The 27,761-nt window shown below is 40.2% G+C and overlaps 1 protein-coding gene across 3 annotated transcripts; it reads left to right on the top strand.

Moving 5' to 3' along the window:
• The first annotated feature begins 342 nt into the window (after positions 1 to 342).
• On the top strand, positions 343 to 24,366 carry LOC122176050 (nodal modulator 1). 3 transcript variants are annotated; one of them, XR_006177615.1, is made up of 32 exons: positions 343 to 484; positions 881 to 970; positions 2,072 to 2,117; positions 2,534 to 2,634; positions 2,747 to 2,853; positions 3,033 to 3,105; positions 3,630 to 3,782; positions 4,918 to 5,055; positions 6,134 to 6,223; positions 6,840 to 6,945; positions 7,389 to 7,539; positions 8,074 to 8,251; positions 9,004 to 9,145; positions 9,802 to 9,933; positions 10,254 to 10,390; positions 10,666 to 10,753; positions 11,524 to 11,587; positions 12,703 to 12,798; positions 14,241 to 14,450; positions 14,737 to 14,819; positions 15,589 to 15,748; positions 15,876 to 16,002; positions 16,546 to 16,659; positions 17,301 to 17,428; positions 18,018 to 18,159; positions 18,737 to 18,820; positions 19,727 to 19,837; positions 20,419 to 20,520; positions 20,740 to 20,859; positions 21,812 to 21,904; positions 22,550 to 23,320; positions 24,201 to 24,366. XR_006177615.1 is itself a non-coding variant. In XM_042864260.1 (32 exons), the coding sequence occupies exons 1-31, from the start codon at positions 356 to 358 to the stop codon at positions 22,679 to 22,681; spliced, it is 3,627 nt and encodes a 1,208-aa protein (XP_042720194.1). In that variant the 5' UTR covers positions 343 to 355; the 3' UTR covers position 22,682; positions 24,201 to 24,366. The 3 variants fall into 3 exon arrangements, 2 of the variants coding, with proteins under 2 accessions (XP_042720194.1, XP_042720193.1); XM_042864260.1 differs by having other exon boundaries at positions 22,550 to 22,682; XM_042864259.1 differs by having other exon boundaries at positions 22,550 to 24,366.
• Positions 24,367 to 27,761: the final 3,395 nt, after the last annotated feature.

Below are 27,761 nucleotides of genomic sequence, written 5' to 3' on the forward strand. Positions count from 1 at the left end.
CCCGCGCCGCCAGGAGCGAGGTGAGCCGGGCGCCGGGGCGGCGAGCAAAGTCCGGCCGAGCGCTGCAGGAGGGCAAAGGGGACGGCGCCGGCCGCGGGGGCGGGAGGCGGAGGTGCGGCTCGGGCCCGAGGGGCTGCGGCCGGGACTTTCCGGCTCGGCGCTCTGGGTCGCGGGCTTCACCGCCACGGCGCCGCATGGGAACCGCCCGCCACTCGTCACGGCCCGGCTGCGGGATGGGGACGGAGGTGTCGGCTAGCAGCGGGGCCGCCGAGCCGGTAGAGGGCGGCATCGGTATCACCGCGCCCCGCCCGGCCCTTCCGGCAGCGCGGCGCTGAGTCAGGTCGGTGGCGGCGGCATGCGGGCCTGGACGGCCGCGCTGTGCTGCGCCCTGTGCTGCGCCCTGGCGCGGGGCTCCGAGGACATCGTGGTGGGCTGCGGCGGCTTCGTCAAGTCCGACGTGGAGATCAACTACTCCCTCATCGAGGTGGGCGCCCTCGCCGCCCCTTCGCAGCGCCGCACCGCGGGACCCCTTGCAGCGCCGGGTGCAGCGCCGGCTCCCGCCACCCCTTTCCCTCCCGAGTTGCGGCCGTGCGGCCCGGCGGGCTGACGGCAGGATGGGCCCCGTGCTCCGGCTGCTGCTTGCCGGGACCCGGCTTGCTCCGGGCGGTTCTCGTTTAAGCGCTCGCTGATTTCCCCCGAGCCCGGAGCTGAGCTCTGTGCCGCGGTTCCCCTGGCAGCCCTGCGGTAAACCTTTGCCCCGTTACCTCTTTTGCCGCTGGGGGATGTGCACCCTCTGCTGTGTATAAAAACACTTGCTTGGAGAATTCCTGGTTCTGCTTCTGGTTGCGTTTCTTAAAATATCTTTTTTTTTTTCTTATAGATTAAGTTGTACACAAAGCATGGTACTCTCAAATACCAGACAGATTGTGCTCCAAACAATGGGTATTTTATGATTCCCCTCTATGATAAGGTAAGAAACCAAAATACTGCAATATCTTCTCTGCAGCAGAGGCACGAGCTGCTGCCATCGGAACAGCATTTGAATCAGCACATAATTTTGTTACGCTTGGATGCAACTTCCCTTCCTTTGGTTTTCTGTTTGTAATACAGTTACTCTATTTCTCAGTGGTGTTACAGTGAAGAAGCCAGGTAGCTTCAGCTGTGCAGTGCTCGTAGCTGTAGGAATGCTGAAAGAAAAGTGTAGGTCCTGGCAGTGTGAGTATGGATAAAGCTTTTCAGTTACCTGCCAGTAGCAACAGCAGTATCTCTGCTATATCTGTTTTGATATGATTGAATTGAAAATAATTTGAATGGCTAGTTGCTGATATTAGATATGACTTAAGCATTAAAATAAAGAAATCGAAAGCTTAGAATGTAGCAATATTTTGGTGTTTATTTAGACTGGAAAAATATTTACTTTCAAATTAGATACAAGCTGCCCTCAAGTGATCTGAGTGTTTTGCTCTGGTAAAGAATTGGTTAGCTTGTGGTTTGGAAATAAATCCGCTTCAAATCTGAGGACATTAGACTTTTGTTTCCTTCTTAGGTCTCAGGGCCTTTTAATGGCCGAACTTCAGAACCCATGTGGTGTCTGCTGATTTAAAGAGGATCTCTGTGTAGATTGGTGCCTTTTTGGCACAGAACTTTTAGTAGGATTGGAATTTTGTTATCTCATGTTTGGGCAGAATGTATGAGTAGAACCACCCACTGGAAACACTAAAGGTAGTTTTAGAGCACATCTGTTGAAGCAGGTAGAGAGATCTGAACACTTTCTAACACTGAACTGCTTGTGCATGAGCCAGCTTTGATGTAGATGCATTATAAACATGATGCTGCTTAACTCTTGCTCTTAGCTGTCAGGATACAAGCTCAACATTGCAGACTGTCTGGGTAGGTTCTGCAGCTTTTTGAACACAGCATAATAGTGGTTAGAAGGAGAGGAGAATGGGGTTCTTGTGTCTTGTATTACTCTATGCAGCATTGTGCTTGTATTCTGACTTTTTTTTTCATTCTTCAGTTAAATTGAATCAGGTCAGTGAAGACTGTTATTGCTTTTTTAAATTATTTTTAGGGGGATTTCATTCTTAAAATTGAGCCTCCTCTGGGATGGAGTTTTGGTGAGTGTTCGTATCTCTTCTTATAATAGGGCACTGTATTTGCAGTGTGGGACTTCAACTACTGCTAGCTTGCATTTGGCAGGGAAAAATCACGTGCTGTGTAAAAGGTAGAAACCCTATTTGGTTTTAATAAATATACTGACTGTACAGTAGAAAAATAGAGCTTTAAGGCAGACACTGACGAAGTAACACGTGAACTAATGAGAAATAATGTGGATTTTTCATAAAAATATCTTTAATGAGCAGGGAAGGATTTTCAATATCAGAATTTGTGGGTGGTTAACTTGGCTTCCAGAGCACAACTGGTGCACTTGAGCTTGTGCGTTTCTGGAAGAGTTTTGTAAAGCTGAAGCACAGTGTCTCTGTGGTTCTTTTGTCACTAACTGCCATGCTGTTTCATTGTTCTTCCCCTCCAGAGCCGACCAGTGTAGACATCCATGTAGATGGCATTAATGACATTTGCACGAAAGGAGGCGATATTAACTTTGTATTCACAGGGTTTTCTGTGAACGGAAAGGTTAGATTCCTTTATGTTTATTTATTCCATCTTATGCTAATTCTATCTTCAGAAAAACATTTACCTCTGCTAGTTATTTTTATCCACTTGTGCACTGTTTTCATTTTGACAGGTTCTCAGCAAAGGTCAGTCATTAGGTCCTGCTGGAGTCCAGGTTGTACTGAGAAATGCTGGCAGTGATGTAAACTTACAAGCAACTATTACCCAACCTGGAGGAAAGTGAGTGTGGGAATATGCATGCGTGCATTCCTCATCTGTTTGTTCACACAAGATTCTTTCTGTTCTGCCATATTGACTGGGATTATAGAAGTTCTGAAACACACGAAGAATATGAATTGCTTTTCTGTGAACAGGTGTTAATGACTCTTCAGCAGCATCAGCTTTTTCTTGCTTTACAGGTTTGCTTTCTTCAAAGTGCTTCCTGGCGAATATGAAATCTTTGCATCTCATCCCACCTGGATGTTGAAAGAGGTTAGAGCCTAAAGAAGTTCTGATGGACATGTTTAATGAGAGTGTGTTGTCTAGACTTTGTCTTGATCAGCTCTGTGAGCACGTTTGTGTGAGTGGACCAGGTTAATGCAATTTTCCTAAATTTAGCAGAGGCTGGTAAGAAATTGCCTTGTGCAAGACTCATCTGGAGCTAGTGGAGCCAGCTGGGGGAAGACTGGCTATGAGCTCCTGCTTTATGTTTTCTAACCCTATACATTCGGTTTGAAATGCGGTGTCATAGCAGATGCTTCAATCCTTTCCTCTCAGATTGTTTGCTTTCTGAGCTCTGAAGTCCTGACCGATTCCTAAATCAGTGAAACAGTAAAAGCACTCAAAACAGCTTTAGCATCCTTCTGTTTTGAATAGCTGGTGGATTCTCTTTGAGTACTGCTATTCTTTGTTCTTCTATTTCTGTATTGAATACTTAGCTTCTGTTTGTTATATAGTGCTGTGAACAAGATTTGATATCTAGTTCTGATGTAAGTGTACATGCTTTGGTATTTCAGTCAAACACAGTGGTACGGGTGACCAGTTCTAATGCTTATGCTGCTAGCCCTCTGATTGTTGCTGGCTACAACGTGTCTGGGTCAGTAAGGAGTGATGGAGAACCAATGAAAGGGGTCATGTTCCTGCTTTTCTCCTCCTCGGTGACCAAAGAGGTAATGGTGTTTCAGAAACCTTTTCAGTACAAGTATGGAGATAAGTGGAAAGCTGAGTAGCTTTGTGTACTCATAGTGCCCTGGCTCTTACCTGTGTTCATCTTGAGCTTGGCTTATGAAAGACAAACTGCACAACCTTTCCAGCTGTGTTTTTGTATTTATTTGTTTTCATTTTGTAACAAGGCCCTTGTAATACAATGTCTGTGTATGTGCTCACTTTTCACCTGACTTGAATGGAATACTCAGATATGTAACACAACAGCTTTCTGTTTGAAAGTTGGTGACCTTGAAGCTTGAGGTCTTTGTATTTTTCAGACACAAGAAGTTAGAAGTTTATTTTAACTTCAACTCTTCTGTTCCCTTTCCATTATTGTTTTCAAATGAATTTCCCAACGCTCAGGTTGTTCAGGGGCATTGAAAACTAAGACTTGAGCTGAAGCAGGCAACAAATGCAAAATATAATGGATGTTATAGCTCTGTGTATTCACTGTGGGTCAGCGAAGTAAAGGGCTACAGTTCTAAGACAGTGTTTTTCCACTGGCATCTTTTTGCACATTGAATGTTGTTTGATAAGTATGTTCCCTCATGAGGATTACAATCTACTATTTGAAAGATCAGTTTCTGAAAAAAGACTGAAATTATTACCAAACAAACTTTGAATTTCACTGTGCAGGGGCTGTAATGCTGTAATTTTCCTTCAACGTAAGATCTCAGTCACTTTTTGCCCTTGTGATATGGAATCAAAGATCAGTAGCTTCTGTTGCCACCTTAAAAGTGTTATTTATGAAAAGACTCTGGAACATTTGGTGGCGTATTGTGGTTTAATATGCAGAGTAGAGATCTGTTCTGTAATGTTAACTTTATCCTCAGAGCTGAAGTCAGTTAATGTTAAGACATGTAGTGCAGTTCTAGGGTTCTGGGGGGTGCTGAGTTTCCCAGTTTTCTGTCACCATTTGTTACCATGAAGTGAGTTATTGGTTGATTTTTTCCTTTTACCTAGACAAGAATTGTAAGCTGTGCTGTCAAACTGTCTTTAAAATGGCTTTTGTATTTCCCATCCTTCATTCTCAGAATACCATTCTGAGTCGTACATGTCCCCAGATTATTTTCTGTGTTCTCTCATTCATTGTCCCAGGATGTTGTGGGCTGCAATATTTCTCCTGTGGATGGATTCCAATCACGAGATGAGTCTCTCTCCTATTTGTGTAACGTTGTATCAAAAGAAGATGGATCTTTCAGCTTTCTTTCCCTTCCAAGTGGAAAATACACTGTGGTAGGTTTGTTTATCCATTGAGTTGTTAACTTTTGCTTTCTAAGCTAGCTCATGTATAATTTTATAGCTACTAAAACAGAACTAGTTGGAAGTACTTCTAACTGGTTCAAATAATTGGAAAAGGAGAATCCAGCCTAAAGCATTTGGCAGGGAAGTAAATTGCTGTGTTAGAACTCTGTGGTGTGATTTCTGGGAAAGAAACTTTGTTACAAATCACCTGAATACACTGACCACTCCCAGAACCACCCCTAGGGACTGATGGAAGGCCAAAAGCATCAGCTGGCTTTGGCTACCCCACATCCTTTAAGATCCCTGTTTTCTTTTTGTCCTGTATAACCAAGATGCTGTAATCGCAATATAATCAAAAGAGTAAGGCAAAAGCAAACAAGGATCACAAAAGAGAATAAGTGGAAGAGCTTACCCTTGGGTTGAGCTCACTAGAAGATACCAAAAGAGGAGGATCTCCAGAAGAGATCCTTCCCCTCTGGTAGCCAGCTCTTAAATAGGTCCAGGAGGGGTGAAACCAGGCTCCACCCCTTCCAGCAGCACAGGTGAATTGCCTTCACCTGTGCTCCTCTGGCTGACTCAAGGCTCACCTCAGGTGATTAATCAGAGGTTCAGGCCGTGACTCAGCAGTTCCCATACATGTCCATTGTCTTCATTTATGTCCAGGAAGCGTGAGAGCGTTGTTGTATGTCTGATGCCTACAGCGATGGTCTTGCAATCTCAACCTGTTTGATCCAGAAAAGGGATCCAAGCTTGTCTCTTTCCTTTAATTCTCCAGTGATCACGTATTCTCTTAGATTAAACTCTCTGTGAGCTCTCACACAAGTACCAATTACCTTCTGAATGGAGGGTTATTCTTCTGGTTTTTCATAGTTTTATATGTATCCATCAGACAGTCTTGAAATATTGCCTTTATTTCTGTATCTGTTACTCTGAGTTATTTTTCCAACAGGTTTGCAGCTCATTTGGCCATAGAGGTGTCTGTTAGTGGTAAGGATGTGGAAAATGGTGAAGGAAAGGAGTTCTGATATCATGGCTTCTTAGGAGTCAGAGCGATGTGTTCTCCTTTCAGATACCATTCTACAGAGGAGAAAGAATTACCTTTGATGTTGCGCCATCTAGATTGGACTTCTTTGTAGAACATGACAGCTTACAAATTGAGGTAAGAGAAGTGAGAGGTTTGTGCCATTCATTCCTGTAAAAGTGTAACTGATGTTAACAGACAGCAGATGAGCTGTGGAAAAACTTCTTTGTAAGAAGCTTAAAGAGATTTGTTACGTGCAGCCTCGTGCCAAGCAGGTAGGCAACAATATCTGGCATTATGCTTTATTTCCTGTGCTCGTTCCCTTTCACTAGGAAGAAACAAAATAGGGAAGAGCTGTCTACTGTGTTCACTTTGCTGTCTGTATTACAAACAGGCAGTAATCTTTCCAATTGAATAAGTTTGCTCATTCACATTTTCTTCTCTTCAAGAAGGACTTGGAAATTTGTGTGGTTTGCCGAATTTCTTGAGTAATATCATTATGATGTATGATTTGAGCCTTCTGAATGGTACTGATACAGTTGACTTGAGAATTGGTTCCTTCTCTTAGTGGGACAGTAAGCCTTGAGTTACTTTCATTGTGATTGTCCTGGTGATTTTTTATTTTTTTTTTTCCACTAAATCTGGAAATTAATTTCTCTTATGTGTGTGAGATGAATAGCAGTGCATGTTGATTGCTGTAGAAATGTGAATGCTTCTGCTGGCTAAAGATTGATGTCTTTCTTTCCCATTTCAGCCTGTTTTCCATGTGATGGGTTTCTCTGTCACAGGCAGAGTGTTGAATGGTCCTGAAGGAGAAGGAGTTGCTGATGCCACTGTGACACTAAACAATCAGATTAAAGGTATGCAGTGATCTCGGTGTGTGTTGCTACAGGGAAGTCTTTAATAAGCTCAAGTACAGGAGTAGTAGGGTATGCTACTACTGAATTAAATCTTCACGATAATACATTACTTTTTTCATAATTTATTTGTCATATTACAGTGATTTTCATACAGTTGAGTAATTTTGTATATTTTCTGGCTTAGATGAGAGTATTAGCTGTTCATTTGTTCTGTAGTAGAGAATTTCTTATGATTTCCTTTGAACATTTGCCAAATTAGAAGTGTTGCTTTGCAATACAGAAATGAAGATTTGTCTCTTAAGAAACATAATATTGTTTCATTGTTGTGCAATTTAAATTAAAAGTAATCTAAAGCAGTGAATGCCCTTTGGTGCTTTTGACACACAAACATAGGCAGTGAAAACGTGCTGTGCTTTTTTAACTCTCCACTTTATTTGTTCCAGTAAAAACAAAAGCTGATGGATCTTTCCGTCTTGAGAACATAACAACAGGAACATACACAATTCATGCCAGAAAGGAGCACCTCTTCTTTGATACAATCACAGTGAAGATTGCGCCAAATACGCCTCAGCTAGCAGACATCATTGCAACAGGGTAAGTGCCAGTGTCATGAAAATGTAAATTGCTGCATGCACAGTGTCTTCAGAGGGGGTAGTCCTTGCTCATGCCATGCCTGATCTGCTGTACTGTTACTTGTTAGGAGTTAAATGTTACTCAAGAAACTAAAGAGAAATAGAACAGTGTAAGTGCAAAATTATGTTTTATCCACAGTGCTTTGCTCAATACTGCTTAAGCCCTGGAGATTGCCCTTTTTATAATCCCTTCTTTGCAGGCAAAGGCTCTACGACATGAGGGTATTGAGCAATTGTAGAACTGTGCATGAACCAAAAAAAGGAGAGTTTGCTGGCACTGGCACTGCACTTCAGATATTTTCCTCTTGTTTGAGAGTTGTGTAACTGTCTAATACAGTATTGTGCCAAACCTCTTTCAGGAGGAATTGACGCCCATTCATGTAGTAGTTCCTCAAGATAACAAAGTTTGCTTATCAAGGAAATTTTCAAACAAGTGTTTTCTATGAGTTTTGTCGGATTGTGATATGTATTCTGATGGTTGCCATTTATTTTAAAGGTTCAGTGTGTGTGGCCAGATCTCAGTAACTCGTTTACCTGATGCAGTCAAACAGATCAGTAGATATAAGGTAACCATGGTGCCTCAAGACAAGGACAGGGCATCAACAGTTACAACAGAAACAGACCCTCATGGAGCATTTTGTTTTAAAGCAAAGTCTGGTGCATACAGTGTTAAGGTAAGAGTGAACTTCTGTTTCTTCACTGTAGGACTGTTAAGTGGTTTTAGAAGATTTAAATAACGTAATTTCTAAAATTTGAGAAGCTAATTGTAGATTTTGCTACATTTTAAATGTTTGCACTATTTAAACTATGACAGGCTTGTTTTTTTTTTTAGTAAGCAGAAATTCTCATGCACCTTTCCCTTTATACTTGTGAAAAGGACTTCAGCCTGTTAAGATTGAGCAGTTTTCTCTTCCTCCTCTATTCTTCTTCAGTTTTTCTTCTTTCCTCCTCTGTAATGTCCCTCAGAGAGCTTCTTATCTTCATATATTTTCCTGTAAAAGAAAAGTGATGTGTGCCTTTTTCAGGTGTGCTGATGGTTCCTGAGGTTACTGGTCACTGCAGAGCCATGGCACAACCACAGTGAACCTTGCATTGTAGAGGACTGTTCAGGCTGAGAGATAGGAAGTGCACAGTTATGAGGTCTCTGACTGTCCTAGATAAATAAAATAGCCATGTGGAAACTGGAGAAGCGAGATCTCAGAGTAGAAACTCATCCGGACTTTTGAAACTTTTGTATCATTTTCAGCTCAGATTTGCTGCAATTCTTTGGAGGAATTTTGAAAACCGTATTTTGAAAGGCTGGTTTTGCTGCAACTTTTGGTTAAATATCCATTTTCTGATATCTGATAAATCATTTGAACTCAGCAGATCTGGATGTATTTGGCATTTAAAAGCTGGTGATGTGCTGATGACCTATGTTCAACAGGTAATTATTCCGGAGGCTGAGACCAGAGCAGGATTGGCTTTGAAACCCAAAGTGTTCCCTGTTACTGTTACAGACAGAGCGGTCATGGATGTGACCTTCTCTCAGTTTTTGGCATCAGTTTCGGGGAAGATCTCTTGTTTAGGTAAGGTGGTTTTGAAAGTGAAATGGAAATGGAGAACTTCAGCACTGCACGTGTGAATCAGTACTGTTTAAATCCACTTGCTTTAAAACCACTTGTTGTGATCAAGCCCCATCGACAGATAAGTAAGTTGACTTCTAGTACATAGATGGAAACAGGTCTTTCATCAAGAGACCTTACAGCCTAGTAAGTAGTATGTTTGGGATGAAGTTGTGAACCTGTTTTTAATACTTGCTAGCAATAAGTTCTGACTTATTTCCCCCAGAAGGCAGTAAGTTCTGGCAGGAAGTGCTGCTGGCTGATGCGTGGCATTTTGTCCAACAGCGTCAGACATATCAGAAGTGAAAAATGCATGCAGAGAAAATACATTGCCTGTAAAATGGAGGATAGGGGTGTTACCAGAAACTAGCAACCTCTGTCCTGTTAATGTTTTCTCCTTACTTTAATCAAATGTTGCTCTCTTCTCTTGTCCTTGAGTACCCACTGATTGCAGCAGATGATGATTAGAATTTAACTCCTTTTTTACCTCTTCCTTTTTCTCTGAGTCCTCTCAGATGTTACTTTTGTCCTCTGCTGAGTGAGGTGGACCCACAAATTTAGTGCTGGAGGAAAGCCGGCAAGGCAGGGTGTGCTCATGTTCTGATGTCCTTTCTGTGCAGATGCTTGTGGTGATTTGGTGGTGGTGTTACAGTCTGTGAGCCGCCAGGGTGAGAAACGTAACCTCCAGCTCTCTGCAAGTACAGACTCAGTAGCCTTCACGTTTGAAAATGTGCTGCCTGGCAAGTACAAAGGTAGGATCATAGGGAATTGCTGGAAGTCTTACCTTGCTCTCTAAATCTGTGTTAGTCTGTATACTTTGGGCATGTGGCATGTGATACCCAGTGTGGAGTTAGTCTCAAACTTGAAAAAGTTGGGAAAATTGCTGTGTGCTGTGCATCAGGTTTTCTTAGTATTGTCTGTTTAGGCATTTTTTCGGTGCTGATATTTATTTTTTTATCTGACTTTGAAGATTTTTGCCTGGGAAGTCAGTGTGGTAGGGGCTTTTTACACCACGAAAACAGTTTTTATTCAATTTGACATTACTAAAAACTTTCTGTGATGTGTATTCCAGTAAGCATTATACATGAAGACTGGTGCTGGAAGAATAAATCACTGGAGGTGGAAATCATGGAAGAAGATGTTTCAGGAGTAGAATTCAGGCAGACTGGATATATGCTGAGGTGTTCCCTTTCTCATGCAATTACACTGGTATGTGTATAACAAACGTCCTCCTGTTTTTTCATTAACATGTGTACGTAGGTTGGATTGCACTTGGAATCAAAGCTTTCTCATGCCTGTAGGTGGTCTTGTAGCACAGGAGCTCTAATGCTGACTGTGCTCTGAGATTTGTCTCTTAGATTTGGTGAAATGGTCTTCTGCTGTTCTTTGCTATAAGAGAGAAGCATTAATGTACCATTAGGCAAAAGCTATTTTCATTTTGTTGTTCAGTAGTTGCTAATAGTAATTGTGTTGTGGCTTCACAGGAATTTTACCAGGATGGAAATGGACCAGAGAACGTTGGTGTTTATAACTTGTCTAAAGGAGTTAATAGATTCTGTCTTTCAAAGCCAGGTAACAGCTATAAAATATTACTTGAATAAAGAAAAAGAATCATTCAATCAAAGCTATTGGTAATTCCAACAGTCTGTTGTGGCTTCTGAGGTTTCAGCATATAAATTCTCTATTTTTTTTTTCTTTTTTAGTAGATGAATGGCATTGGTCTGGCATGTTAGAATAATCTTGTTTGATTCTGTAATTGGAATGTAACTGATCAATAGAAGTTTCATTTCATTACAGGATTCCTGAAGGATAGCTATTAATGGTACCACAGGGTTATTTGTAACAAGAAAAAGTAATGTTTTAATGTTTTGCATTTTTTCACTTTGAATTTTTTAGAGCTAATTACTTGTTACTGCCCATTAACAGGACAGTTAACCAATGCATTTGATTTTGGTTCTATTTTTAGCTTTGCATAGCTCATCCTTAGAGTCTTTGGTTTCATTCACAGTTCACTAATGGATTAAAGAGCCACCACTGAAACTCCAAGGCCATCAGCTGTGAAATTACAATAGATTGCTTCTGACTTTGGTCTGTTATATTTGTAACTGTTTTTATGTGCCTCTTTGTTGCGGTGCCACATTTTGTATCAGTGTACATTAGAAAGTCAACACAGCTTCCAGTAGTGATCTGTGACTGAAGAGACGAATGAACTTACTGTAGTCAAACTTGGCAATTCTTCCTGTACCTCAGGTCATAAGTAGTCTTCAGAATTCAGGCAACTCAGTAAGCTTTATTTCTTTGTTTGTGTATCAGTGGATCATTCTTTGGCTTACTGCTTACAGGTGTGTACGAAGTAACCCCACGTTCCTGCCACCAGTTTGAACACGAGTATTACACTTATGACACGTAAGAGCAGAATCTGCTTTCAATCGTACACCTCTCAGTGTGCTTTCATAAAGCTTCCTTCTGCTGCAGCTACTTTCTTTCAGGAATTCAGGATGAGTTGTTATGACTGGCTCTAACCAATAGAAGAAAGCCTTTGCAAAATGTATCAGGCGTGTTTTCTTGCCCTTTAAAAAAGAAAAATGTGACTAAAGATAGGCTTTAAAGATGCTTTTGCTGCTTCATATGGATGTTTCAGTCTGCCTGCTGTCTGTCTTTAATGCTTTTTTGCTTTGTAACAAAGGAGAGACTTTTCAGTGAAAAATGTTGATGGCTTGTAAGGGTTGAAATGCAAAAAGTGGTATATTATGTTTACTAGAGAGCACGTAGCACTTGTACATCCCTGGTATCAGCAACTGTCTGTGGTGATGCTGCTCACCTCTGTTTTGCAGGCTGAATAGATATTCACCCTAATTACCAGTGGGCAGTGCGGATCCTCCCCAGTCAGCCATGTTTTGTCGTGTCCAGGTTATATCCAGGTCATGATTTGGCAATGTGCTTAATGGCTTTGCTCCTATAAAGAGGCTTTCTGCTCCCTGACTGCTTCTAATTCCTGAACAGGAAACAAATTCAGCATTAAAATATTTTTTTTTCCCCGCTACTGAATTCTGTTATTGAATCAAAAGTACTTCAAAGAGGGATCCACTAAATATCAGCCAGCACAAACTGAATACATGAATTGAAAGAGGAACACCTTTCTGCAGCAAAGTACCATTAGATCTGGGGCATCTTTGTGAACCACTCCCAGTATTGTTAACTTGTGAATGTTCCTCTGATGTGTATAGAGATTGTACATATGAATTCAATCAAATCAACATCAGCTTGAGAGGAGATGGGAAGCACAAAGGAAGGAAGAAATTTGGCCAATGCCACACAGTAGTTGGGGTTTCACGTCTGCAAAATGCCACCTTTGCAATATGCCATCCCATTAGCACTACAGCTTTGTTGTGTAGTTTATGTATTGTGTTTTATAAAGATCTTTCTGCTTATGGTGGGAGTACAAAATCAGCTGAATAACATCCGATTATTTTCTTTAGGAGGGAACCTTAAGTTCATCTCTTTGTTGCTTTGATTTACAGGTCCTCTCCTAGTATACTGACGCTCACTGCTGTTCGACACCATGTCCTTGGCACGATTGTAACAGATAAACTGATGGATGTGACTATTACCATTAAGTAAGAACAAAGAAATAATGTGGCTGTAAAAAGAGGAGGAAAGACATCCCTCTCATAAAGTTTTATTCTGGTTTTAATACCCCAGTGGCTACTTTTAAGGGGATGGCACCCTACACTGGACTGTAGGAGGTTTTTAAGCTGTTCTTTGAGTTCTTTGTAGACAGAGAAATAATTCTCAGCCCTCGTTTTGTACATAGTCACTTGATTTCAGTATAGCTTCTTCCTGCTTGTATGACATGGTAAAAAGAAATGATTTTCTGAGTGATTATGCATTTTAATGAACCAAAATTTCTGAATTCAAAAGGTATTATTTTTGTTTTCTCTGCGCTGTTTAGCACCAGGACTATTTTTGTCTTAGTTTATTACCTCAGAATAAGAATCTGCTGCTTTAGAGCATTGTTATTGATGTGGGGAGAGCTATAAGAGGAAAAGTATGCTGAGTGATTACACACTAATGTGCCAGTTTATGTTTAGCTGAACAGAAAGCTCATTGGGAAGCACTGATTTGTGAATAGCTTTAATTGTGTGAGGTGCCAGATCTGCCTGAAAGTGGGTGATAACAATGAGTGTTTTAATGCTTTCCTGATGTTCAGTTACTCTGGACTAGAGGGCCTCAAACTTAGAGTGTAGAAAACATCTTTGTGGAGAAACAGATTTCCTCAATAGCCCTTCCTTGAGTCCCTGAGTTTAATGAGCCCACAACTGCAACTGCTGGGCAACAACAGCAGCCAGAAAAGAAGCACTGAGACAGAAGAGAGCCATTAGAATTTTAAAAGCAATTTAGCAAGAGGGTGGATTTTATACTAATAGTCCTGGCTGGTGGGGTTTTTTTGAGACTACTGGGGACTGTGGAGGCAGCTGTGTTAAAGGCACTCTTGCAAACTGTTCCTTTGGCTTAAGAATTTGCTGCTCGCTCTGACTTGTCACTGCTTCTGTGGGAGGTCATTCTACTGCAGCAGAGCTGGACTATGTTCCTTCTTGCAAAACTGAGATTCTGTTATGGAAACTAAGTGAAGCTTAAGTTAAGGTGCTGGATTCTGCAAAATGGTTGAGTTGTAGCTGCATGTTAGTTAGTTATTTTATGCTGGCTACGCATTTGGGTGCTTAGATGTGGCAGGGAAGGAGGAGACAGCAGGGCTATAACTTCTTGAATGGTTATAGCATGATGTGGCAGAATATGTGAATATAATGTGTTACAAATAGGTCCTTTCCAACTGGACCTGCTATGTTACCAGTAGCCCCTATGGTCAAGCAGTAACTGATTGTTAGGAGTATGAAAGTTTTAGTTATGCTTGGAATAAAGAGCAAGATTGAAGGGAATACCTTTAAAAAAATATCTGGGATGTGTCTGCTGTATTGTAAAGACTCTAATTAAGTTATAAAACAGTATCTTTTCCTTTGTATGAAATGAGCTTATTTTGTTATCTTCGCTATGTTTTCAGGTCATCTATTGACAGTGAACCTGCCTTAGTTTTAGGGCCATTGAAATCTGTGCAGGAGTTGCGCAGGGAGCAGCAGCTGGCAGAAATTGAGACCCGCCGACAGGAGAGAGAAAAGAAGGGCCAAGAAGAGGAGGGAACAAAGCCACCAGTGCAGGAGATGGTGGAGGAACTTCAAGGACCATTTTTATATGAATTTTCATACTGGGCAAGGTACTACCAAGCTCTGATGGGAAGGATGTTTTCTTTGCACTGCTGTCTCGGTTTTCCAACAAACAAAATACTGATCTATTCCACATAGGAAGGAGCTGTGGGTATCTGTTCTGGCTGACTGTTAGCAAAATGAAAACTAATAGCACACTGTAAGAATTTTGCTTATATTATTGTTGGTGTTTTCCCCTTAGTGTATTTAGAAGTGTTCTGAGGTCAATGCGCAGTGCTTTGTCCTATGTGAGAAACACTGATTTCATTTTCTTCTGATGCTGTCTTGTTTTTGTAGGTCTGGAGAGAAAATCACCGTGACACCATCTTCAAAAGAGCTTCTTTTCTACCCACCTTATGTGGAAACAGTTGTTAGTGGAGGTAAATATAAATACAATTTCTGGATATTACAGCACATTCTCAGTTACTTGTATTACACTTATTGAGAAAAATAGCTGTGCAGGTGCTAGGTGTATTTTGAGTATGATAATCAGTTGTAGTTCCTGTCAGTTTTTCCTTTGTATTAAGTTAGACCAATAAAAGTGGCTAGAAACAAACAAACAACAACAACAAACCCATAACAAACAAACAAACAAAAACCCTCACACTTCTAAAATTGTGAGGGCTGCCAGCAGTCAGTTATGCTGCCTGTTGTATCAGTGTCCATCTTGCCCTAGGATTCCTAAATGAACATCCTGTATTTGAAGCGTCTGGGAAACATGTGGTACCTTTTATGTGCTTCTTTGTTGTGCACAGTCTAAGTACATAATGTTAAAAAAAAAAAAATTTACCTGTCACTAAACATGGCATATGTTGACTTCTGTTTGATGTCAGAAACTTTTGTTGCTGTTGGAATGCTTTCCACGTGGCTGCAGTGCATGGTACGTTACGAACCTACGAAGCACTTAGCAAATCCAGATTTTTTATGCTAACCACGTGCTTACAGCTTTGGAACTCAGTTTCTGAATTTGGTGAATGTTTGGATGTTTTAAGGTGTGACAAGGAGCCATATATTGTGTAGGTTGATCTCTGACTCCAAGGCAAAAGAACTTCAACTGTTTCTTTAGAAGTAGTAAAACTCTTGCTGTAAGATGTAATATTGAGTGTATTCTTGACTTGTTTGTTTTGAATCCCCTTTGCAACGACCAAGAGAGCTGTCCTGGAAAGCTGATAGAGATTCATGGGAAAGCAGGCTTATTTATGGAAGGGCGGATTCATCCTGAATTGGAAGGTGTTGAGATTGTCATTGGTGAAAAGGGAGCGCCTTCTCCTCTCATCACGGTTTTCACTGATGACAAAGGTGCTTACAGGTAATTAGCAGATCTGTTTTGATGTTTTGGATTCTTTCGTTTAAGTGCCATAGTGACTTGACAACACACCTGTGTGATATTCAAATGCTTCTTCTGAAGTGAATGTTTCTTTCCTTGTATTTTGAAGTGTTGGGCCTCTCCACAGTGACTTGGAATATACAGTTACTGCCCAGAAAGAAGGATTTGTTTTGACTGCAGTAGAAGGAACAGTTGGTGACTTCAAAGCTTTTGCTCTTGCTGGTGTGACATTTGAGGTAAGCGCGTCTAAGTGCTTAAGTTTCTGAATGGTGTTTTGTTAAAGCTAGGCAGGCAAAAATGTTAACCCATGTGTCCCAGGGAAACACAAACAAGTATGGAATATGGGAACCAGGTAACTTTATCATAATGGAAACAAATCTCAGTGATTTAGTTGTGACTTGCTGCACATTTTTTATGGAGTAAAAATAAGAGCTTGTAATCCAAAAGACTGGATTTATTTGCTTTTGCAGAACTTGACAACCTTCTCTTGTATCTGAAGGGGATTTTTTCTTGTACAACCTGGTCCAGCTGGAACCTGGCTTTAGTCCTGGGATACTTTGTTCTGGTCCCTACCATGTCCTGTGAATAGGAGAGTGGCTGTTCTGGTGTGTTTGGTACATGTGCCTGTGTCTGCTCAGATCCTGAGAGCAGAAGGTTCTGTAGCCCTGCAGCGTGACAATGCAGATGTGGCTAGCATACTCTTAGAGGCTTCTGAGTTGAGCATCTTTTCATGAGAGAATGTTCTCTTACAATTATAGCTATGGCTTTTGTTAAAACAGATTAAATCTGAGGATGACCAGGCTCTTGCTGGAGTACTCCTGTCTCTCAGTGGAGGGGTGTTCCGATCCAATCTCCTTACGCAGGATAATGGCATGCTGACCTTTTCCAATCTGGTAAGTTAAAATCGATTGTTCTGAAAGTGATTGTGTGTGTAGTGCTGTGTAACTTTGCCCTCCAAAAGAGAGATGTAATCAGTGCTCCTTAGTGACAGGAAGATATATGAAATCATAACTCATGCTGGGAGATGTAGGTTCTACTAGCACTTAAAATGTTAGCTAGTGGAAGATGTGAAATATAAGCTGGAGGAAGTTTTGTCCCCAACATGCAATGGATGATGTTGATTGATCTCATTTAGAAACTTGCAGTCTATAAACATGATCACCAGCAAACAGGCTTGGTTCATTGTAGTCTTTAGAGGAAACAAATTTAGTAAGATTATTGATATGTACATTTGTGTAGACATGACTGAATAGTTTCCTTCCAAACTTCCTTCTCTCCTGGTCACTTTCCTTTCCTTGCAGCTGTGATGAAGTGTTAGAGTCATAGTTCTTTCCCTTTTCAGGCTTTATTTTCTGGTAGAGCTCCACCAGTTCACTGTCTGATGTTCCCTGTTTATATTTTCCAGACAGTTTAAACTATAGCTAGAACAGAGAAGGGTAGGTCTTTAGGGAGCTCTAAGAGAAAAATATTTGTTTGGAGCCGGTGAATTGTTTATTGATAGTGACACAACAGCTTGTTTTATGCATCTTTGCAGAGTCCAGGGCAGTATTATTTTAAACCCATGATGAAAGAATTTCGCTTTGAACCATCATCGCAAATGATTGAAGTGCAGGAAGGACAAAATCTTAAAATTCGGATAACTGGTTACAGAACAGCTTACAGGTCAGTGGAGATGATAAACTGTGCAAAATGCTATGCACTGTATCAGGATGCATTATGCAAAATATGGGTTTTCTTCTGATATAAGTTTGTTCTGAAGGCTTGGAGGTACTTTTGAAGGCACAATGTAAATACTGTGCTGCTTGAGAGTACTGTTTGTAGCCTTTTTTTCATGCGTGTGGATATACTAGCTAAGCCCACGCCACAACTGTAAGGAAAAACATTGCTAAGAAGGTACTGTGTCAGTGGCACTGCGAGTGGCTTATGCTGTGTTCAGTGGGAGAGGAGAGATTTATTCTGGGGACTGTGTAGCACTCTGGGTGTCTGACTTAAGGGTCTTCCCTTTCCCTGCCCTCTGGGGTAAGTCTTACTTTTCTTGAAGGGTTGGGAACTTGGATTCCTTAAGCTGTCCTCTAAACTGCAGCTAATTTAAATGCTTTGAAACAGTTCTAGGTGTATACGTTACAAATTCTGCTTTTGCATGCTATGCTAAATATATGAAGTACTTTTCTCATAAGTTATAACAATCATGTCTTAAAAATACACATTAGAACAGCATTTGCACATAATTAGCAATTGTTTCTCCCTCTAGCTGTTACGGCACGGTTTCTTCATTAAATGGAGAGCCTGAGCAAGGAGTCTCGGTAGAAGCTGTGGGGCAGGAAGGGTGTAGCATCTATGGAGAAGATACAGTAACTGATGAAGAGGGCAAGTTCCGACTGCGTGGCCTCCTGGTAAGGATGAGAAGCTTTCTCTCCTTTAAGTTTGTGTTAGTGTGGTAATGGAACAATACGATGTGTTTTATGAATCAGCTACAGGTTTTTGTCTTTTCATCACACAAAGATCTTTGAGACTCTTTTTGTTAGGACAGGCTGTGAGTGATGATTCCTTCTTGTAGAGGGGGAACATTTTTATAGTGCAGATCTGGGCAACTTTCTGACTGCCTTCACAAGAACTGAACAGCTCCCATGGTGTGACACATGAATGTGTCTCACCAGTGCTACAGGTGCTGTAGCAGGGAAATCTCATCTCTTTAGCTTCTCACGTGAAAATTCTGCAGCAAGTGTATCTTAGAAGTCTATTGGGTGTGTGTATCTTGTTGACTGTATAGCATATGTGTGAAGTGAGCCGTTCTGTGGGAAAAGCAGCAACTGAATTTCTGGAAATGAACGCACTTAAAGGAGTTAGTGAGTTAAATTATCTATTTAGGATAAGAAAACTTGTGGAATGTTGGAAAATTCACTACTGTCTTCTAAAATTAAAGTACATGCTATTTAGTGCTAAGACTTATCATCTGAATGTTGCTTGTAGCCAGGCTGTGTGTATCACGTACAACTCAAAGCTGAAGGCAATGATCATATTGAAAGAGCTTTACCACAGCACCGGGCAATTGAGGTAATTTTTTTTTTTTTTTTTTTTTTAATTTTGTGGTATCCATTACATTTAAAATGCATCTGTGTAGGCATTAAATTGACAGCAGTGTATTTGAATGCATTCTGTTTAGTCAAGTGGCTTTCAGCAAGTTAGCTCCTATTGTGTCAGCACCATAGCTTAGAATTGCAATATGGCCCAACCAGTAAACAAGTGAAAAGGATTCTTTTGCAGCACAAAAGCTATATGTTAAGAAATAAGAGAATAAATATGCAGCTTACTTTTCAGTGTTCTTTTATGATGTGGGACAGAGAAATGATGATTTGGAATTGTGATAAATTGTTGTATTATTTCTCTTCATATTCAATTACGGATCAAGAAATACCACATGCTGTGGTTTCTTTGGTCCAAATCTTGCAGTCTCGATGCAGATGAAGTTGTCATCCAGACTAGGAAATCTTTGTAAAATGTAACAATAACTTTGAATTTAGGACTGATGAGATCTTGTTAAATAGTCCATCCTTACAGACTCAAACTACTCACCTATCTCTTGACACCTGGCAGAGGTTAATTAAGCTTAGTTAATTAGTTAGTTGCCTAGAGCTTTTCAGTGGAAGATGGTCATTATTTGAACTCAGACTCATGCCTGACCAAGATGCTCTCCTTTGCAGCAAAACAGGCAGAATTCTTTCATGTCCTTACCATCTCTTGCTGAGAGTGGTTGCTGGTTGGAAAGGGAAGTGAATGGCAACACGAGTTTCAGAAAATCAAGTGAAACTTACGTACTGCAAGTGAGAGCTGTAGGCAGTAGATTGTACTGATAGTATTGAAACTGGCTTGCCTTTTTTTTAAGGACAGAAAAGCATTTGAAAGAAACCTGCTTTAGTTCTTTCTTTGTCTGCAGAAACATGACTGTGTTGTATGTTGCAGGTTGGGAACAGCGACATTGATGATGTTAATATTATTGCGTTCCGGCAAATCAATCAGTTTGATTTAAGTGGAAATGTGATTACGTCTTCTGAGTATTTGTCCACGTTATGTGTAAGTTCAAGCCTGTGATCTCTGTCAACTGCATTTGCCATTGATTTCCCAGTGTTTTTTTTGCAGGGTCACTGGAAAGCATTCTGTAGTCTTATCTGAGTATGATGCAGTCCCCTTTTAATTACGCTCATTTCTGAGCAGACTGTGTTTTCTCAGTATTTCAGGCTTACTTTGTACCTTGGGATGTCTAATTTGTGAAGTAAGGACAGAGAAATTGAAACTCAACAAAATGAGCTTACCAGAGAAATTAGAAACAAACTCCAGCTCCAAATTCCTGTGAAACTGTTGGGATTATTTAAAAGAATTACTATATTCTCTTTATTGCACAGCACAGACTATGTCTAATACATCTAGATATGGGAAAATATCATTTTTCCCTAATGGTATTTTAATTGTATTTTAAAAGTCTCTTTCTGTGATTTTTCACATAGCATCTTAGGACAAACCCAGATGTTCATACTTGATATGTTTCTATTTATACAGCCCATGATGAATTTTGAAGTACTTTTATCCTATAGTTGTATGGGCTGTTCTAGTGCAGACTCAGAAATACCTCTTGTGATCTCTTCTTTCCCTCACAGGTGAAGCTTTATAAAAGTGAAAATCTTGACAACCCAATTCATACAGTCAACTTAGGCCAATCCCTTTTCTTCCACTTCCCTCCACTGCTCCGAGATGGAGAGGTAAGAATATTTCTGAATAATGGCTTAATTAGCTTTATTATTTTTCCCCTAAGCACACTGAAGTATTACTTCTGGTTTGCCTGCAGTACTGTATTCATGCTGATGGTGACTTGTGTCTCAGAGCATGTGAAGTCTATTAAACTGACTTTTGCCTTTGAATCTAATTTTGCCTCAGACTGCTACTGGTGCTGTAGCCTTGAGTTTATTTTATACCCACAGAATTACGTGGTGCTCCTGGATTCTACGTTGTCTAAGTCACAGTATGACTACATCCTGCCTCAAGTTTCCTTCACTTCCATTGGGTATCATAAGCACATTACATTGGTCTTCAGTCCCACTGTAAGTACAAAATAGGTAAATGTTCATTTCAGATGTTGAGCTTGAGAGCAATGTCTGGGCAGTGTAGCCTGCATATACCTTGTGATCTTGGCCTAACTTTCCATTAACGTAAATATAAAGAGCTTTATGAGAGACATTAATGTGGCAGTAAACTTGGTAATTTGGTTTTGGCCATGTTGAAGGCATCGAACAGTGATGTAATGACCTGTTATATTATGGGAGGCAAATGGGGAGTTCAGAATGGAGTTGTAGCCTTGACAGTAATTGAAAGGATGCAGTAACTGGGGGCTGAAGATAAGATTGTGGCTGGGATTCCCTTTAAAAACTTTTATAGAGGAAAAAAGTGTCAGCAAGCCCAAATGAAAGTTTTCAGTTCTTGGAGCCCAAAGCAGATGGATTCTCAGACTAATGTCAGGAGAAATCTCCTCTCCTGTAAGAGAGAGAGATGTCTTTTTGCACCCTTGGAGCTGAATAGTGCAGTCAGTGTAGGGAAGTGTTTGTCCTGTAATACTTAAATGATCTGTTTCGTTTCTGCATCACTGCATGTTCAGTGAAACATGAGGTGAAACAGCAGTTAATAATGAAGGACGCAAATATGCCTGAAAGATGTTGTGCTAGTTTGGCTGCTGTGGTGTTATCAATGGGGTCAGAGAGTTTTAGGCAGCTTGTGAAGGCAAGATGCACAACAGGTTGACTGTAAAGTGGAGACTGACCATTGGTGAATTAGCTTTAAAAAACAACAACAAACCCCAAGAAGAAATTAGCAGATGAATGGGTCTGATCTGACTGAAAATTGAAAGTTGAATAAATTTTAGGTGCTTGAAAGGAAACCAGATGGGAAGGACTGGATGTTCTATATGGTTCTTTTGCTACAATTAGTTAAAGTTGAGAGAATTCCCAGGCAAAATAATTGTTAAAAAATAATAAAATGCATTATACACACTATTTTCAGAGAAAGCTACCTGAGCAAGATATTGCCCAAGGATCTTACATTGCATTGCCACTGACGCTGCTTCTGTTGTTGGCTGGCTACAACCACGATAAGGTAGGGCATGTGTTTTGTTCTATTCAGGTATATAACATGAACAAAATAAATTTTATTGACTTCAGGAATAGTCAGAGTAAAAAAACTCCTGCAAGTCATTGAGCCTGATCTCTTTGGCTTTGTGCCTTCAGTATAAAACTCTCAGGAGGAATATAAGAAACTACCATGTTACCCTTCTTTATTTGTTGACAAACTGTGTTCTTTCAAGCTTTATCTGATAGGCCTGGATTGTTGTTTTGATGATAAGAGGGAAAAAAAACTGTCTGTGCAATGCGATTTCTTTTCAAACTTGAGTACACTGCACAGAACATGAGTTTCTCCAGGATTTTTCAGTGACATTGAAAATGCCTTGGAAATCAGTGGCCTGTCCAGACTCAGAATTCAAATCCTAGTCTTAGATAAATGACTGCAAGAAAAAAAACTAGGGATGATTTTTGGTTTTGATTATCAGAAGTTTCAGTAAGTTCAGCTTGCTTTCTTTCCAAAGAATTGCTGCCGTTTTCTGACATCTTTTTAGGTGTTGTAGATGTTCTGTTTATGCAATAGATTCTATTTGTTTGTGAGTCTATCATTCTGAAGAACTCTACTGTGCAGACCTTACAAGCCATCATAATCACAAACTATTTCCTCTTTTTGTTGGCCCAGCTTATTCCTTTATTGCTGCAGCTGACAACTCGACTGCAAGGGGTCCGCGCTCTTGGACAGGCAGGTTCTGACACAGGTGGCCCAGAGGATGCAAAGAGACAGACAAAAAAACAGAAGACAAGACGGACGTGAGGTGAAAGGGGTGATTGCATAAAGTGACACTCCATCAAACTGAATTCTAGGGAAGCAAAACTAAAATGCATTTTTGATAATCATGTGTGATCTTCACATTTTTGTCGTTGCTATCTGAGCGTGATTTGTCACACTAGCTCCATTTTGGTTGTAAATTCTTCATGAAGTTTACAGGTTTACTTATTATAAAGTTAATGAAACGAAGCATCTGTTGTTACAGCGAGTACATCTCCCATACTTGAAGACAGTTCATGAATTCTTTTTCTCTTCGGTGGAATGGGTCGTGTTGTTTCATTAATGATTTGTAAAAGCAGTGGTAATAAACTGCCGATTTCACTTGTCTCCATATTTTGACAATGTTTTTCCTTGCCTTTCAAAATACCCACTTCACTCCAGAGAAGCAGCACAGAGAGATTTTGCTAAATCAGTGCTACTTGAAGCAACAGTTTTAGGAGACATGCATGAACTGGTGAATAATGTCCTTGGCACTTCCAATTCAGCAGCTTGATTGAAGACTCTGTTATCTACACAGCTGTGATTTCAGTTCTTATCCAATAAATACTTGATTTTAATCAAAGATAACATTTGCCCAATGAAGACAAATTGTTAATGTCACGTAAGATTGGTTGATAATATCAGGTAAGTTCTGCTGGTCCTAGTGCAAAAGCAGTGTTTAAATTTCAAGTTCACGTACAGTGTGATCTCTTTAGACCTCCAGCATTCCTGAAGTGGCTACAGCTAGTTAGCTAGTTGCACTGCTCTTTCCAAAGTTGGATCGTGTTGCGATACTTGTCTGTGTGTCTGTCTCATCCCATGCTCAGGCAGTGTGTGTAACATATTTGCCAGTTGCTGATGGATTATTTTCTTTTTTTCCCCAATTATTTTAAGAAGCGTTAGCTTTTGGAAACCTTCAACATGCACAGTCCCAGTAATGTAGACTGAAATAAATAACAGCCTGCTTCTTATAGGCCATCTTTTGATTCTTGTTTGAAGCAGACAGTTAGACATACACAGTTTAAATGTTAATGGGGCTTTTTATTGACAAATAGTATAAAGGTTAATAGAGCTTTTGAAAGATGAACATAAATGCCTACAGATGCTGCAAAGACATTGGTACTGCCAGTGAGTGGCAATGTTTCTCTTTTATAGTACTTGAAATAAAGTCCCTTTATGTTTAAATATTGAAGCTTACAAACGCTACTTTAGAAATCTGGATACAAAAATTGTTTTAGTTTGGTCCTAAATATTAAAACTTTGTTTACTGATTCTTCTACTTGAACTGGCATTTATACAGCATAATCTGTCAGAGGGAAACTTTACCAAGATCATAATAAAAATGAAGAATATCAAAAAAAAGCATGTGTGTATAAAGCTTGAGATGAAGCTTTAACAGACTGTCACGCTCTCAGCTTCATGACCTCAAATTTTGTGGTTTGCTGTGATGAAATATGTAGGGAAAAAAAACATAGTATTGGAGGCCTTGTATTAAAAATGTACAATTTTTATATCTTTATTTTAGGTTGGTGAGCGTTGAAGGGAATTGCTGCTTGGGGGAGTTGTGAGGAATGAATGATCATTTAATGTGACTTAAAGGACTACCAGATATTCAGACCTCTGAACTGTGGGACTTGATTGACATTAAACATTGGAAATGCTGTTAATAAAAAGGCACTGATGCTTGCTAATTTGTTGACAGAAGTTATTTGGTTTGTGACATCCATTTTCCCCTTGCTAGTTAAGGATCTCAGGATAAGATTGGGTAAATAGCTCTTACAGCCTCTGACAGCAGTAGTGAGTTGAAGGAAACAAAATGTGTCTGAGTGTTGAATACAGAAAATGGGTTTGTGTCAGACTTCTTTATGAGGCAGGATTCCTATTAATTTTATCCTGATACTGGTCTAGCCAGAAAAAACTGTATATGCCCATCTTCCACATTGGCCAGAAAGGTCAAAGGCAGCTCGAGTTGAGGACTGCCTGCTACGCTCTTCTCAGGTGAGTGTTGGGGTATTTATATTAATACAGAGCCTATGTGTAAAATGGGACTAGCATTTCGATGTTGACTCCTAGAAGGAAACACTTGAGGCACTGGGTTTGCATACTTTTCTGGAGGCCCAGTAGTAAAAGAATGGTGAATTCATTTGCATGGTGTGCTGAATGTGGACAAATGCCTGATTCTTTTGGAAATGAGAGTAAGGCCTTCTGGATAAAGGTGATATCTCATGTTACCTGTTTTTGTTTTGAAATCAACAAATGTTATTGGCTGACTTATCAGTGATGCACAGAACGCTGTTTCTTAAGAACGAAATGGACTATCGGTACAAAATTTTTACAGTTTCTGAGCTTAATTTCTAAAGCATTATTTTCTTTATGCCTGTCAGATTTTGAGAACAAATATTTTTGCTGCATAAGTAACAGTGTTGTTAAGTAAAGGTGCAACCATTAAAAAAACAAATGAATAGGAGAATGAATACAAAAAAATGAGGAAATGACCCATTTCAGCAAGGGTAGGGAAGCACAGATTTCTTCACTTCTTGTTGCATTTACTTTAAAAGTTTCACTATGTGTTGAGTGGCTCTACTTAATAAACAGCTTTGTCAGTGGACAGTTTCTTGGGGCTAAACATTTGCTTTTCTTCATTAAGGACACATTGGAGCAAATTGACAATGCTCAGTGAGACTGAGAGCCTGTGTGTCTCTTTGGAACAGAACTTAGCGTGACATGATGTGCTGACCAGCTCAGTGCTCCTCATCCTGCAGAGGGTGGGATTCCAGAAGGAAATCTCTGAAATCTGTGTTGCTGCTTTGTGCATCAGTGTGCTCTGGGAGCTCCCCACCTCTTCCCAGGTTGCTTTCTACACAGCAGGTAGGTTTGATCCTTGCAAACTTCTCTAACTTACTAAAGAAAGAAAATGAGGTCAATAGAGGCTGACAGCTGGTTCCAATGGGTGAACCTGTGGTTTGGCAGTTGAACACCATGGCCCTTAGATATTTTGATTTCTATCAGCAAATGTGTCTATACTATGAAAATAGGAAGGCAACGCTGTGGACCTTCAAGCATCCCCCATCCTGCCCCTGTTAGCTCAGAGCACAACTTGATTGCTTCCATGTGAATATTGTTCTTTAGATAGAAACAGCTGTTGTAATAAGTAGGGATCACTCTTTTCAGCCCTGCGCTTAAGAAAACACACAACAGGCACTGAGGATGCTGAAGGTAAGGTGCCTTTGAAAATCCTACTAGAAATGTAAGTGACTCCAGGAGGAATGTAAGCACTCTTGGAGAGCTGGGGCTGAACGTGGAATTGAATTCTAAGATGATTTTGCCTCCTGATCTGTATTCCCATCTTTGCATGGTGTCTGTATTTTTATTTTTTTCCTAGTCCGAAAGTAATTTAAACTGAGCTTGTTGGAAAGGTGGAGGCAATAAGACAGGTATGGTAGACAGAGCCCAGAGGTGGTCAGATTTGCTGAGTTGTGCACAGAAGAGTGGGCTCAAATCCTGCTGAAAGCTGGGTGTGTTTACGTGTGGTGAGTCATGTTTTCCTTACAGATAGATGGGTGGCTTTAGAAAAAATCTCCAGAAGTCCCCTAAATCTGTTTCTGGTTTAAATTCTGGATGCCAGAATTCTGTGATTTTATTATTTTTGGTTTTTTTTTAACTTTTAAAAGAACACCAATGAGTTTAATCTCCATCGTTCAGTTGTTTAAACCTGGAACATGCTGTATGTCCTTGTACACATGAAGAGCAGCTCTACGCTAATTAGCATTGCCTGAGCCCTTGTGGATTATTATTAGCAAGTGCAACTTTTTCCCCTTGAATGTTTTACAGAGCTTTTGTGAGCTTCTTACATCAGCTAGCTTGTCCTTTCAGTTTTTTATTATACCTTTTGTAATTGCTTTCTGTCTTCATTTGATATGTTGGTGCTTTACTCCAGTAACTTCTACTATTACTTTTAACTGTTTGCTATTACTAAGATCAACATGATTACATTATTTACTCTGCTTGCTTTAAACATCACCTCTTCTTCCTTGTTTTCCCCCTTCCTTTTTCACTGCCTTTCTGGGAATATTTGAGCTTAACAACCTGATGCTGTCTGAAGTTTTATTTGTTACCTTCATAGCCTAAGACCATGATTACTTTAAGCCCTGTGATATATTGTCATGAAGCAGTAATACCCACCAGACCATTATTGAATTTATTATATCTAAGTGCTCAATAAACAGTGAAAGATAAACCTGTTTTTTACTGCCTGTGGAAGTCAGCCTGTTGATTCCTCCCTTAATTCTCATTCTTGTCGATACTAGAATAATTAAATCCCCACCACAAAAACTCCAATTTCTTCACAGGTCTCTTATCACACAGACTCTGGCTACTTATATTTATTTATTATTTTGCTGCATAGCATTTTGTCAAACCGGCAACATATTCTCACTCCAAGCTTCCCTTCTCTCAGGCAGAAGAGAAAATAATAGGCACTTATGTAAACCACAGGAAAATAAACTGCTTTATTTTTATGATGTCCAGTATTTGCTTCATTAAAGTATTGTCTTCAGCTCTCACTAGGAAGCACATTGATACTCTGTTCTGTACTGTAAAACTCACTCCTTCTGAAGGAGATGCTGCCCATCTTCCCTTTCTTGTTGTGGACTTCTCTCCTTTCTTCACCTGTCAGGTGATGCACCTGGATGATTCCTTTTGTCAGACATGATCAAAATGTTGATCAAATAACACATCTGGAGGCTTGGGGTCTGACGGTTTGCACTCTGCCATCAAGACACCTCTGACAAAGTTTAAGTATTACCTGTGATTCTCAGCCTGGCTGAAACAGCCCTCTGCATCACTACAGGAGCAAAGCTGTTTGTGTGCAGAGAGAAACACATTATTTTGTTTTTGTAAGCATGGAAATCGGATGCAAATTTCATTATGCACTTAAATCAGGAACAATATTTTACTTCTATTCTTCATTCCAGCTGCACTGTTATCTTTTGGTGGCTCGGAGCAGTTGTGAAGTACAACTACAAGAGTCTGTCATTCTTTCTGCGTAAGGAAAGGAAAGTCCAACCTTACGTAGTAAATGTCAGCT

The sequence above is a fragment of the Lagopus leucura genome, unplaced genomic scaffold (assembly GCF_019238085.1).
Source record: "Lagopus leucura isolate 7727_CA_CO unplaced genomic scaffold, USGS_WTPT01 Super-Scaffold_760, whole genome shotgun sequence".
Classification (NCBI taxonomy): Eukaryota; Metazoa; Chordata; class Aves; order Galliformes; family Phasianidae; genus Lagopus; species Lagopus leucura.

Coding starts and splice junctions, on each gene's coding strand:
- LOC122176050 (XM_042864259.1), top strand. CDS start 356: ATGCGGGCCTGGACGGCCGCGCTGTGCTGCGCCCTGTGCTGCGCCCTG. Junction 8,252..9,003: donor CTGGTGCATACAGTGTTAAG/GTAAGAGTGAAC, acceptor TATGTTCAACAG/GTAATTATTCCGGAGGCTGA. Junction 9,146..9,801: donor GGGGAAGATCTCTTGTTTAG/GTAAGGTGGTTT, acceptor CTTTCTGTGCAG/ATGCTTGTGGTGATTTGGTG.